At 43.4% G+C, this 14,055-nt stretch overlaps 1 protein-coding gene across 4 annotated transcripts in view; it reads right to left on the bottom strand.

Moving 5' to 3' along the window:
* Window positions 1–6: 6 nt before the first annotated feature.
* LOC101340363 (epidermal retinol dehydrogenase 2) overlaps window positions 7–14,055 on the bottom strand; it is a 28,388-nt gene continuing 14,339 nt past the window's right edge. Inside the window, exons 3-7 of one of the 4 annotated variants that reach the window (XM_023727783.1) lie at window positions 11,491–11,622; window positions 9,056–9,155; window positions 6,368–6,512; window positions 5,586–5,711; window positions 7–813 (exon numbers count right to left, since the gene is read on the bottom strand). In XM_023727783.1, coding sequence (XP_023583551.1) covers window positions 732–813; window positions 5,586–5,711; window positions 6,368–6,512; window positions 9,056–9,155; window positions 11,491–11,622 — 585 coding nt within the window. In that variant the 3' untranslated portion in view covers window positions 7–731. Of the gene's footprint in view, window positions 814–1,515; window positions 2,481–5,585; window positions 5,712–6,367; window positions 6,513–9,055; window positions 9,156–11,490; window positions 11,623–14,055 lie in introns of those variants that run through there. The other 3 variants (XM_023727785.1, XM_004372611.2, XM_023727784.1) reach the window with 3 other exon arrangements.

Here is a 14,055-nt window from a genome sequence, read left to right as displayed (position 1 = left end):
CCAGACACTACTCACCAAGGTAGAATGTAGAACATTGTCTTTATAAACTGTGTTATGCCAATTGAGCTAGATGTTCCCCCAGACCATGGTCCCCATAGCTACGAGGGCCTTTTGATCCTCTCAGTACACATCTACAGTGGAGTAGGATGTCACTGTGAAAGAAAATGCCTTTGAATCTTTGGCATACACCAAATCCCTTCAATATTCTTTGAGTAATGATGTGATATTCTTGTTTAATGAAATAATGGGTGCAAAGTGGTTAGCCTGGTGCCAGGCTCAATATACATTAGCTCTCAATGTTATATTATCATAAAACAAGTTTATTTGTATTTTTCGGCTTTCTGGATGGAAAAGAAATGCAGGGATGGAGTTGTCAGAATCACACTGGCTGCTCAAGTTAAATCCATCTATCAGTGGAGCCCACACTCCACATTCCTGGGTCCCTGCCTCTCCAAAGGCACGCTTACCCACAAAATATTTAAACTCTTCCTGCTTTTGACTCTGACAGGGTCTTTCTTCCAAGATATTTCTCATCCCTTCCTTGTCTCCAAACAAACAAGGGGTAAGGGACAAGGCGCCTGTCTCTCTCTCAGGCAGGTGCCCCTACCAGCCTGGGAAGGCAGTCCAGGGATATAGTAATTAACATATTTTTTCTTACTCTTGCTTTTGTGGTGAATCTCCAAAGCATCAAAGTATTTTGCCAGTTGATTAAACTGTAAGAATATAACAGATCAGAAGTGAACACAGCACTGAGGAATACAAAGGCTCAAAATTCCCCAGTCCATGGAAAAATGTCTCAACGTGAAGCCCAACCTGAAATACAAAGGACTTTAAATTAACCTAAGAGTATGTTTTTTGGATCAATAGGTAGCAATATATCTAACTCACTAAGCTTTATGTTCAGAGTAAAAAGCAACCATTCTTTGATCTCTTCTGGGAAAAAAAATGCAATCTTACTGCAGAGTTTTGTCTAGAATCACCACCTACTGAGGTTGTTCATGGACTGTCCAGTAGACCTCCCCAACAAATGGCACTCAGGCACCTTTGGCCAGACTAGCATTGGACTAAATGTCCAGGGAATTTAGAAGTTAGCATTTGGATAGTGCTTTGGAAAGAATGGAGCCTTGGTGATGCAGTGGTTAAGTGTTCTACTGCTAATCAAAAAGTTGGCAGTTCAAATCCACCAGCTGCTCCTTGGAAACCCTATTGGGCAGTTCTACTCTGTCCTATAGGGTCACTATGAGTTGAATAGACTCGACAGCAATTTTTTTTTGAAAGAATGGTGTGGGAGGCTGGACTTTCTACAGCAGGTGGTATAGGTTCCAAGGGCCAAAGCTGAGAGCAAGGTGATGGGAAAGCCCAAGCTCTGTGTCCTATGGAGAGGGGGCATCCTTCCCCTCTGCTCCCCAGGGTCGGTGCCAGCCCAGTTCCTGCTCATGAGGAGGCAGTCCTTCAGACAAGCCCAGCTATGGTCTTCCCCACTGCTCCCCCTGCCAGCATCTTTAGGCTTCAGAGCAAACCACTGCCCCCACCCTCTGAGGCCTGATGCTTGTCAGCAGGTTTAGAGATACTCTTCTGGGTTAGGGCCAAGTTATCTGACCCCTGCCCCCCACTAGGTAGTCAGGTGAGAAACACCTACATTGTGCTCCACGGAGGGTGCCCCATAGGCTTTGGGGAATAATGGTTGGTGGAGAGATTTTCACAGTCCCTTGGCTGCAGTGCTAGATGGAGCACATGTAACAGAAGTTTTCTGTTCACCTACTAAGCCTAGGAGGATTGGCAGAAGGTAGCCCCCCTTTTAAGTCTTTTGCCTGTGTGGCAAATTGCGGTAAATGTAAAAGAGTCATCATCCCGGCCCAGACAGCCTTCTAGAGTCAGGGGGACACTAAAAAATAGATCCGAATTTGTTCTGGTGTACTGTCTGCCTTTTTGGGTAAGTAATAAAAGCTACTTTCCACATGCTAACGCTCTAGGAGCTTCCTGAGTGTGCAGCTCCGATCGGAAAGATGTGATATTCCTGGAGAATATTCACTGTTAGTTGCTGCTGCCCTTTTTCTAATGGGTTCCTGGCTATTTAGAAATCTGGGATGAAATATGAGGTCTCACATTGCCATTTGAGCCACCTCCCCAATGACCAAAGCTGAGGGCAGCTCCTCAAAGAAAGACTCATCTCTCTCATATCTGTTACAAGTAGAAGTGACAACAATGGGTTGTCTTTTATTCTTGGGGAAAAAAAAAATCTCAACCAAAAAGCAGATAGCCACACTATTTCCAAAGGAATTTGATGAACATATATACGACTGTTGGACACAAATTACTGTTCTTCACTGAAAGAAGCATTAGATCAAGTTGGATTCGGATATCTGATGGCATCAGAAGTAGAGCTGGTCTTTTCATCTTTCTTCTTCATGACACCATCCATTAGATGAAAGATGTCCAGATATCTAGCTATCATCAGTGCCGTCCTGACAGGCAAGAAACTACAGAGAACACAAGAGTAAGCTCTCTTGGTTATCATTCATGAAAGCACCTTCACCAGTTCGGCGGAGCAGCAGTGCTCCCTATTGCCCCAGGTGAGGTCCCCACACATGCACACATCACGCAGGCCTTACCCTGTGCTAGCTCAGAGTCACTGCCCTGGCCCAGGGAGATTCCTCATGATTTAAGAGGACATTTCCCAGACCCCCTCTCTTTCCTTGCTTTGGCTGTGTTACTCCATTCGCTCTGTTTCAGTTTCCAGAGCTTCCGTGCACTACTGAATGATCAACAGGAAGCAGCCAAGTATTGTGGTATGTGCCTGGGCTTTGCTGGCCAACTGCGCTTGGCTCAAATCCTAGCTCTGTCGTTTACAAAGCCATCTCAGGCAAGTCATTTAATGTGTGAGCTGTAGTTTCCTCGAGCGTACGTGAGGGCACAAATCTTTCTTTCTAGGACTACTGAGAGGATTAGATGCCATGGCTCCTCAGACCTTCTGGCAAGACTGATTCCAGAATGGTCTTTTTCTTCACACACCCCAGACAGACACACATGCACACTATTGCAGCCCAGCACACCACCCGCGTCATTCCTGACACTCCTGCTGCAGGAATGGAGAGGCAGGAGCAGACACAGCATGGGGGGAGGCAATGGCCTCTGCACACTTCCCTTGACATCCATGTGGCTCACTCCCCCACCAGCTTCAGCTCTCCATGTTACCTTCTCCATGAGATCTCCCCTGAGTACCATATTTAAAACTAAACCTCACCTTGCCTCTCTCCACTCCCACTCTGGGATTTCCTTTTCCTGCTTCATAGCATGTAGCACCCGTCAGCATACCTATTCTTTTACTTTATCTTTTTGTTTGTTTCCTGACACCACCCCCCACCCCCTGACCCAACAAGATAATTTCCATGAGAGAAGTGACTCCTGTCTGTTTTTGCTGACTGCTGTAACCTCAGAGCCAGGATGGAGAACACTAGGCATTCTCTAAAGACTGGTGAGTGAGTGAATGAAAGAGGATCTAGAGTCAGTTCCGAGTGTATGGAGTGTGTGGTGGGATCCCCTTCACTGAGGCTCTTTACTGGGTCCTACATTTGCTTAAGCCTCCTCAGGAACTACACAGCCCTCATTCACATGTTGGATCAGAACCATTATCCCACAAAAGTAAATATAACCTCCATAATTATTCAAAATAGAAAAATTCAGTCCCATGCTCTTAAACAACTGGCATTTCCAGCACCACCAGTCACTGTCGAGTTGACCCAACTCATAGAGACCCCACGTGTTGTCAGAGTAGAACTACGCTCCATAGGGTTTTCAATGGCTGATTTTTCAGAAGCAGATCGCCAGGGCTTTCTTCCAAGGAGCCTCTGGGTAGTTTCAAACTGCCAACCTTTCAGTTAGCAGCCACCCAGAGACCGCAAAATTGGCATCCCTACACTACAAACCTCTATCTAACTGGCAAGGACTCACTGCCCTGTGAATGCACACAGTGCCCAGGACAGAATGCATCATACTGACCTACAGGCTGTAACAAACATTGTTCTCTGTTATGCATGTGGAATGGGAGTCCAGAAAACAAATGGCATGCTCAGAGTCACAGACTTAGTCAAAGCAGAAAAACAGACCAGGCTTTTAAATCCTTGTCAAAGAACCTTTGCCCTACCCCTCCCAGCCTCAGTCAGCCACAGTAATCACCCCTGGGCAGGGTGAAGCCCTGGCCAAGCGAGAGCATGTAGAAATGACTTGGGCTCCCTACACAAAGCAGACATGTTAGCTGAAGAAAAAAGGAATTTCTGTGTATAGGAAGGGCAACAGCGACTAGCCATGTGGTGGAGGTAAGGTATGATAAAAACCAAGCCCGCTGCCGTTGAGTTGATTCCGACTCACAGCAACCCTACAGGACAGAGTAAAACTGCCCAATAGGGTTTCCAAGAAGCGGCTGGTGGATTCAAACTGTTGACCTTCTGGTTAGCAGCTGAACTCTTAACCACTATGCCACCAGGGTTTCCTAAGGTATGATATCTACGCTCAAATAACCGAAGACTTGTCACTATCAAAGCCAAACCCACTGTTGTCCGACTCCAACTCACAGAGACCCCACAGGGTTTACAAGGCTGTAATTATTTATGGAAGCAGACTGACACATCTTTCTCCCAAGGACCTGCTGGTCGTTTCGAATCACCAACTTTTTGGTTAGCAGTCACACACTTTAACTACTGCACCACCAGGGCTTCTCTGTCATTGTGACAGGAATGGAATTACATGTAGTGCTGGAGGGCAAAGCTAGCACCAGCAAGAGGAAGTGAAAATGAGAAAAATTTCAACTCAACAGAGGGAAGTGGTTCAATAGTGCAATGAGCTTCCTTGCAAAGCAGAAACCCCTGTCGGGGGAAGCTTATTTAGATGACCCTTTATAGTCTAGGAAATGAATTGAGATAGGAGGAATCAGCTGCTGCTTAAGTAATTTGGCATAATCATCCCTGTCATTTGGTCAACTGCTCATAAACTGGGGTTGATGGCTTTCAGCAGTTAGTCCATGTGGAGCAGAGAAAGAGGGACAAAGATGCTTTCTCATGCTTTTAAGAGGTGGTTCTCTTTTAAGTTTCTTCCTCAGGTTCTTTAACCATCTAATAGCACAAATTTATTCTTGATTGCCAATTTTACTTATACCACAAGTGTCTGGCTTAATGTCCAACCCCAACTTTGGGGCCCTGTACTTGACGAAGCTTGGGTACAACATCTATTCCAATAGGCTTGTTTTATAATAAGCACAAGACAGCATTTTTCCTAAAAAAAATTCCTTTTGTCCATAGATCACTCAGTAAATCCACTTTTTTTTGACAGTAGCACAATCCTGAGATGGCGGGGGAGGGTCAACCCCACTTGCTAGACTCCTGGAGAGTGCTGTGGAGTTGCAGATTTGAGAGTAAGACAGCAAAGGGCTCATGAAGGGCTCAACAGGACTTAACAGATTTTCCTTTTTAAAATTCATTCATTTAACGGCTATTTTTTAAGTGGCTCCTCCTGGTGGGATATGAAATAAGTTGTTGACTGGCACGTTAAAAAAGTAATAGAAGATGCTAAAAGGAAGCTGATATTGTTACCTTTTTAAAAAAAGCAGGAAGTATAAACTCTTTGGTATACACAAATACAGCTGATTTTGCAGAATAGCATCTACTATTTTTCTGACGACATATTCTGGTTCCAGAATAGGCAACAGATTTGGAAAGCTAGGAAAAAAAATGCCCACAGATTACCACATTAATAAAAACAATTCTTCCAAATTAGGGATAAAAAGGTGGTAAAACATTATCACTTACTTGCTTCTTTTCTTACCCAATTTCATCCATTTTTATGTTTACTCCCTTATTAGTAACGTGAGGAGTAATAACATAGCTAGAATTTGAAATGGAAAATAATGATCTAACTCATACACTGGCATTGCCATATACATATATGTGAAATCACGTTAAACACATGGATCTAAATGTTGTGCAACAAAGTGGTTGAAGACAAACTGCTTGTGATTTCTGTGAGATGCAGAATTGGGTAACGTGCCCTTCAATGACTTCCAATGGCCTGTGAGGTTGGGAGAGGAGGGCAGAGTCGGACTGCGTGGCAGTAAGAACCCCGGAGATGGACCAGCAGATCCAAGCTAGAGGGTGGCCCACTTGGGGACACTGCTTTGATAAGTCATTTGCATTAAACTCAGTATTTTAGATACCACCACATACTAGGAAAGACAAATTCTGAAACCATTTATAAATTAAGCTGAGTCCTAGAAAATTATCTTTCAAAACAACTTTAAAAAACAAAGAATAAATAAAAGTAACTGCCAATCATTTAAAAAAAATGTAGTTTCTTTGAAATCAAAGGATATACTTACCTAGTAGAACAACCATCAAACATTCCAGTTTTTATAAAAAAGGGGTACACGATAGTAGTTTTGATCCCCTTTTGGTTTTGGGCAATTGTTTCTGCAAACATAGATTCAGCAAACCCAGCGGCCGCAAATTTACTTGCACAATAATCTGAAAAAGACAAATAATGCTAAAGAACATTCCAAAATCTTTATAATATTACATTAAGACTTACTTGTTACACTAATGCCAACAGAGACTGTGACAATGATTTCAGAGTTCTTAGAGTTTGGTGGGAGGAGATGAGCAGTGAATGGGAAAAGCACAAGTCCACTAAACTGAATGACCCAGTGAACACCCAGAAAAAACGGCTGCGGTGGCTCTCCTATGCACCAAACTGCTAGACTTTGCTTGCTGTTGTTGTTGGGTGCCGTTGAGTTGGCCCCTGACTCATGGCAGCTCCATGAATAACAGAACAAAACGCTGCCTGGTCCTGCGCCATCCCCATGATTAGTTAGCAGATCAGATTGTTGTGGTGCATAGGGTTTTCATTGGCTGATACTTGGAAGTAGATTGCCAGGCCTTTCTTCCTAGTTTGTCTAAGCCTGGAAGCTCCTCTGAAATCTGTTCAGCAATACGACAACACACAAGCCTCCAGTGACAGACAGGTAGTGACTGCGCATGAGGCACATTAGCTGGGAATCCGACCCATGTCTCCTACATGGAAGACAAGAATTCTACCACTGAACCACCAATGCCCCCAGACTTCGCTTACAAGACAATGAGAAGTTAGACACTGTGCTAGCTGTGACATGGGGTGCAAGATGTGCATCCCAACTAGGGCTGAAAGACATACAAAGGAAGAAATTAAACAAGTGATATAGGAGTTTAGGTGAGAGAGGTCAGCATGGGTCATGAGATTCAGACCAAGTCTTCTTCCAACTATAACCCTTTCTTCCACTTGCAGAAAAAACAAAGGACTTGGCAACTTTACCCTCAGCCTCTAAAATACCTTGAAGATGAAGGGGTCAGTGGAAAGTGGCATTTATGTTCATTTTGAGCTTTCTGTCTTAAGTCACATGTGCTTTAAGTAAACAACTGAATATTTAATTCTCTGAGTGGAGAAGTTTGGGGAAGAGAACGAGTTAGGGTAAACTTAGGCTTTTCTTTGGTCTCACACAGCCAAAAGAGGCATATTTGCTAAGTCGCAGTATAGCTGCTACACCAGGCAGGAGCCAGGTTATAAGTGCTGGGCCTGGGATGGGTAAGTAGTGGATAAGAGGCTAGAGAAGAGGAAAGGGGAGCGGAGCGATGAGTCCTGAGCATTTTTTAGGATTCTCTGTGGCATCTGGTAACAAGGCTGCTCACTGAGCCCCCAACCACTGAGGTTCTGATTAGCAGATATGGCCTAGGGCTCAGGGAATCTGCATTCTAAACTGGCATCCCAGATGATCCGAGGTGGGGAACACAAAAGGCTTCCATTTATTTCTATAGTGAGTTGGCAGTGGGAGAGTCTTATGTCCAAAGATGGGGATACTGGGCCAGAAAAAGGATTCACAGGAGCTGTAGAAATGCCCATATTATCTCAAAGGCCTGTGACTTATCAGACAGGTAAAAGAGACATAATAATAATGCTCGATGGATTCTACGAAGGCCAGAGGGAAGGAAGTCCAGGGTCCAAGGAGATGGGTAGAGAGTAGTACTAATTCTAGGTGACTGGTGGTGCTGAAAAACCTACGCCTGCAAATGAAATGGACGGTACTAGGACTAGTTTTGTGAATCCTGAACTGTGCTTGGATCCAAAGCATCACGAAAGGCTCCATCAGCACACTGTCCAATCTATTATCTGAGAGTTGCTGCTACAGTTTCTGATGGCTGAGTGTCAGTGGTCTCCTTAAGTCAGGACACAGGGCCTTGGCTCCAGGGGATGCTTGGTAGATAAAGGCAAGCTTTCTGCTCCTCCTAGAGGCAGCTCTGAGTCATGACTCCTTCCCTAGGAACTGGCATTATCACTTTTGCTCCCTCCTCCCTGCTATTATCAAGTTGGTGCGTTGCTCTAAGGCAGACAGAAATGACCACCACTTCCTGCAAGGCTACAACCAGTGAACTAGCAGAGAGGTTCATTCTGGGCGTTCTGGGGTGGAGAAAAATCCCTGGTGGTGCAGTGGTTAAGAACTCAGTTGCCAACCATAAGGCTGACAGTTTGAACCCAACAGCTGCTCCTTGGAAACCCTGTGGGGGAGTTCTACCCTGTCTTATAGGTTCGCTATGAGTCGGAATTGACTGAACGGCAACAGTTTTTTTTTCTGGGGTGCAGAAACTTTCTCCAAACTCACAGCAGGGGGAGACTGCCTAATGAACATGTTAGAAGGAGGCAGGGTTGTCCTTTCCATCCTGATGACAGTGCCAGGTGGAATTTTGGGGACTGTTACTATGCCAACCACTGGTGCAAAAAATCTATCAGTAAGGCATTTCTCTTTCTCTCTTTTTAAAATCAGGGGACTGTATAATTCCTAATGATTCCGAGGTGTACAGTCCAACTTCACATAAGCGTATCTGATGGGCAGTTTGGCTGCTCAATGGTGTTCTTAACCACTTATCTTATTGTCCGTACCTCTTAATTTATTATTAGGACTGTGCTGAGTATTCACATCCATTACGTAAGTTAAGGTTATAAGGAATTCTGCAATTGTGAAATAGGGCATTTCTCTTACCTGCCAGCCCATGTACTCCAATTAATCCAGCTGAACTTGAAATACAAACCAAATGTCCATGATCATTAGCAATCATAGCAGGTAGAAAGGCTTTGTAAGTCTGCAAAATAAAACTTTCAACATTTAGTACCACGTTATATACTCTTTTCATATGTTTATATAACCATTATGATTTTAAAAAAAAATTCTCTTAAGCTCATAAAAATACCTGAAGGCAATGGGATGTGAAGATTTAAACATCTGGAAAGTAACCATTTTAACCTGTTCAACCTGCTCTATCAATATTTCTCTGGTAGAAGTCCCAATATTATTAAAAACAATTTGTCTTATTTATTTGCTTATCTTTGACCTTTAACAACAAAATATTAAGACCATGACTGAAGACAGGAAAATCTTAGTCGTGGCAGCCACAATCAAAAACTAAGCAAGAGTACCCAAGGATATAATTTTTTTCTTAAGATTTATATTGCCTTTTCTTTCCCTTGGCTTACTCTTGAATTTCAAATTCTTCCTGAACACTGTACAGAAGACATCTTGCTGTTGGCTTCAACTTAAAAGGGTAGCTTTGCTTTAAAACAGAATATCTGTTAGAAAGAGAATGTTATATTTCAGTTCTGCAGAATACCTTCACCTTTCACACAAATCTTCATTTGGCGAAAGAAGGTATACGAAAGGGAAATGGGCTTTTGGAGACAATGTCGTCTGCAAAAACAGAACTAATTACTCAAATCCAAAGACGATTAAAAACCAAAAACCAAATCAAACCAGTTGCCACGGAGCCGACTCTTGACTCGTGGTGACCCCATGTGTTTCAGACAGAACCTCCCCACAGGGTTTTCAATGGCTGATTTTTGGGAAGCAGATTGCCAGGTCTTTCTTCTGAGGTGCTTCTGGGTGGACTCAAACCACCAACTTTTCAGTTAGTAGCCAAGAGCTTAACCATTTCCACCACCCAGGGACTCCATGAAGATGATAAGGAGGTCAGAAAAGGGATTTCTTAGGAAGACCAAACACCTTTTGTTCGTCTGCATCACAATTGAGTTTCTGAGAGAAACCAACAGCCAGGAAGCTGTGGACAACTAAAACAACAAAAAAGGATAAAAAATGCCCTGAAGGTAGAGCAAGAAGACCTAGCTGTGAGCACTGGGTCTGCAATGAGTCAATTCACTTCCCATCAGGACCTGTCTGCCCCTTGGGAGTATGGTCATCATGGCACTCCCTGAGCCCTCTAGCAATTAAGCGCCTGGTTCTGAGGTTGGCAAAGTGCAGGTGCTCCCAGAACATATGTATAGAGTTGGGGACTAGAAGCAATGATAGGGGTAGGGAAACACCAGTATTTAAGGAAGAGGAGATTGTGGTCTTCATCTTTATTCTGACTCTACGTTGGGTATAAGTATGAAGGAGAAGGGCATTTAGTAAAAGGGTACATAAATTAATTGCAGAACTTCCTGTTTGAGCATGGTGGCCACAGTTCTGAATCTTTCCATTTTTCTCCTGAATCCCATGGTTACCATTGCATTTTTAGTGAAACTAGGTGACAGAAAATCTATAAACCACAAATTACAAGTGAAGGCCGCCAAAGGAGGGCTGGACAGGAAGTCCCTGTAGAAAGGAGTGAGGGGGATGTGGGCTCTCAGAAACTTCCAGCAAACACTCACTCCCAGAAGGAATGCCTTGCCCTAAGAAGGATGAGCCACAAGCAGGGATGAAATCAATCAGGCCCCCGAGTTGGGGCAGGTAAGAGAGGGCACATGCACAGCACGGGGAGACGGAGGGGACTGGTCTCAGCACAGCCAGGAAAATGCAACTTCTAAGCATGGGTGTATCACTTTGGAAGTCAGGGGCTGGGTCCCTTGGTGTGGGTGGCACTTTTGTCAAGTGAAGTACTAAGGTGACCCTATGTCTTGGTTTGGGTATAAGCATGAACAGGCCTCACTGATGTTTGCTTTTTAATAATGCCTGCTTTCAGTTTCAAAAGTGTGCCAGTTGAGGCAAATTATAAGGTTACCTGGTCATGTGTAAGTGCTGTCACTTACTAGCTGTCACTTGTAGTCTTGAACAAATCTTTTAACTCTTATTTGCTCACTAGAGAAAAGGCACACGAACCTTTCTATCACTGAGTTGTTCTGAGGATTACGTATATGTGAGGTGCCAAGGATCGTGGCCAGCAACGCCAGCAATCAATGGACAGTCGTATGACTGTGGGTACCATTCTGTCATCTTTGGAGGAGTCCCTGAACAGAGCTTCCAGGAAATATAGGTAAAGTCAGACCAGGAGAGGACAACTGGGTAGACCAGGACAAGTCTAAAGTGGAGAAGGCTGGGCTTTACTTAGAGGGAAATACTAGTATCTTAAGAGAGCAAGAGGAAGGTATTTCTAAATGCTGGAGTCATTTTATACTTACTGTAAAAAAAAACAAAAAACAAACAATTACCCATAAATGTGCTTTGAAATTCACATCAAATGACTTTTCCATAAGCTCATCTGGGCACTCGAGGAACTTTCTGCCTGTTACAATCCCGGCATTATTGATTAGGATGGAAACATCACCAACTTCTTTTTTAACCTGAATAGAACAACAACAGCAACACCACAAAGGCAGTAATTCCTTATACGATTCTAAGCGTCATTTTCTCATAGTTTTATACTACTTTTTTTTTTTTTTATCCTTGTTAGCTCAGACTGAATTGATGTACTCTAAAAACAAAGCATGTTTTATTTCTTTGGTTGAGTTTACAGTGCAATTCTGATGCTTTCTTCTCATCCCTTCCCCTCTTCTTAACATGGTTCCAATGCTGAAATGCTGCTATCCTACAATTTAAGCTGTAGTGTATATTCAGTGACTAACAACTCTGTTCTATACACTGTATAGTGTTCTATAAAACAACAGAATAAACCAGTTGCTGTTGAGTCAATTCTGACTCATGGCAACCCATGTGTTGCAGCCCATAGGGTTTTCAAGGCTATGACCTCTCGGAAGCAGATCACCAGGCCTCAAGGTGGGTTCAAACCACCAACCTTTCAATTAGTAGTTGAGTGCTTAACTGTTTACACCACCCAAGGACTCCACATTGTCCTATACTCTGAAGCACATCATTTTAGTCAGCCTGATGGGACATAAGAATAGTTTCATTATACCTCAGTGTGGTACAAATCAAGACCTAGCACACACTGAGGTGCGGTGGAGTAAGGAGTGAATGGAAGCAGAAGGATGACGCTCTCATGAGTGTTTTAAACTCACAGCACAGCACAGCTTAGAACTCGTCTGTCCTGTTTCATCAACCTGGCTGGTTTTCTTCTCTGGATCAGCAGATCTAGTTTGATGCTGTGACACTGGACATAGGTTCCCAGTGACTTCTATTTAATAAATAAAAATTCTGGGTGTGACACTGGAGCCCTTCCCTTATACCAAATCTCCAGGGTGTAACCTTGGCTCTTAGGTCAGCTCTGGGTGCAGGATTTTCCAGGACTGAGGATAACAGGTGGTACTGTCCCTGGGATCTCCTTCATGTGTGAATTTCATTACTGTGATTTGTATCACACAGCAGGGATGCTGATCCCAAAGTCAGAAGGAACCACTTGTTGTGGTTGCCTTATTGTTGCCAGAGGAGGCTCACAGCAGCACTACTTTTAGCTCATTTTATGTGTGTGTGTGCATGTGTGCATTTATGTGTGCATGTGCGTGCACACCCATGTGTATGCATGCATGGTGTGCATGTGTGCATGTACCTATGTGTGTGTGCACAGGTGTGTGTGTGTGCCTGCCTATGTGGTGCAGGATGTGTCACTGCAGTTTGGTGGAGGGGATGAAGTATTACTGAAGCCAAGTGGGTGCTGCTGCCCTCTCATCTGCTGTTGTTGAAGGTCTGGCTCCCAGCAGCAGGAGGTACATGTGTTAGGGATGCACACTGGCCATCTAGGTCTGTAGCCCAGGAAAAACTGAGGACGAAATAGAGTTTAAAGAAACCTCACATTTTATTTATAGTTTCAGATGAAAGACTGGAAACAATCTAACAAGTTGTAGTCTGATTTGGAGAGTGGTTAAGACATTTATCAAATTCAAGCTGAGCAGCAGTCGAGGCTATAACCAAGCAGGTGAGCCCCGCCTGTGGCAAAACTCAAAAGGAAGAAAGGGGCTTTGGTGGAAGACAGCACCAGCATTAGAGCTGTTGTCATCACTCCAAGATGGGGTGAAGTTACATCTAAAAGAAACAGACAGGAACCTGTAGACTACTGCTATCACCACTCATGTGACTAAAGCATAGTATGAGCATATACTATGTCACCTGATAACGTAAGAACCAGACTTTCCTACCCAGCTTAGCATTTCAAAGTAGGCATCTAAGTGAATATCTAGGGTGTTACTAACTGTGGCTTGCATCTCTGTAGTACATAAAAATTACACCTTTAAGCATCATACTTTAAAAACACTCAAGTAAGCATCTGTCACAGGATTTTTCATGAGAATAATCTTCCTTCCTATTGATTTATCTCTTTTGTGTATATAGTATTTGGTTTTATTTTCTTTTGTTTTTTTTGGGGGGGGGGCTGTATTAAGCCAAAGTCTACTTTTTCCCCTTTAAATTAAGCCATGGAAAGGCACCAAGAGTATTTAACCTCTGCTACATGAGGGAAAAGAGGATTAGGTTTCATTGTAAGTGATTTAACTACTGTATATGTTTAACTATTGCTCATGCATGATCGCACAGTAAAATGCTCATCCTTTAAGTTTGCTGTTGTTTCATAAAGTGTTCAGGGATAACATCTGAATGAGAAGGGTACAAATTGTAGTTTTTCACTTTTTTTTTTTTTTGCATTCAGTATTCTCTTTGTAAGAGTAAGACAACTGTTCAACCCTGTACGACAACTCTCACAAGGCTTGGATATAAGCTCTGCCTGTCTATCAGCAGGGATTTCTCTATCAGCATCCATGCTATGAAAGCAGGAATCCACAGGAAGGACCCTTTGCTTCCATGCACGTCCTGTCTAATGCTAACCT

The sequence above is a fragment of the Trichechus manatus genome, unplaced genomic scaffold (assembly GCF_000243295.1).
Source record: "Trichechus manatus latirostris isolate Lorelei unplaced genomic scaffold, TriManLat1.0 scaffold00018, whole genome shotgun sequence".
Lineage (NCBI taxonomy): Eukaryota > Metazoa > Chordata > Mammalia > Sirenia > Trichechidae > Trichechus > Trichechus manatus.
Note: the sequence above shows the minus strand (reverse complement) of the source record. Positions and strands in the feature narration are given on the sequence as shown.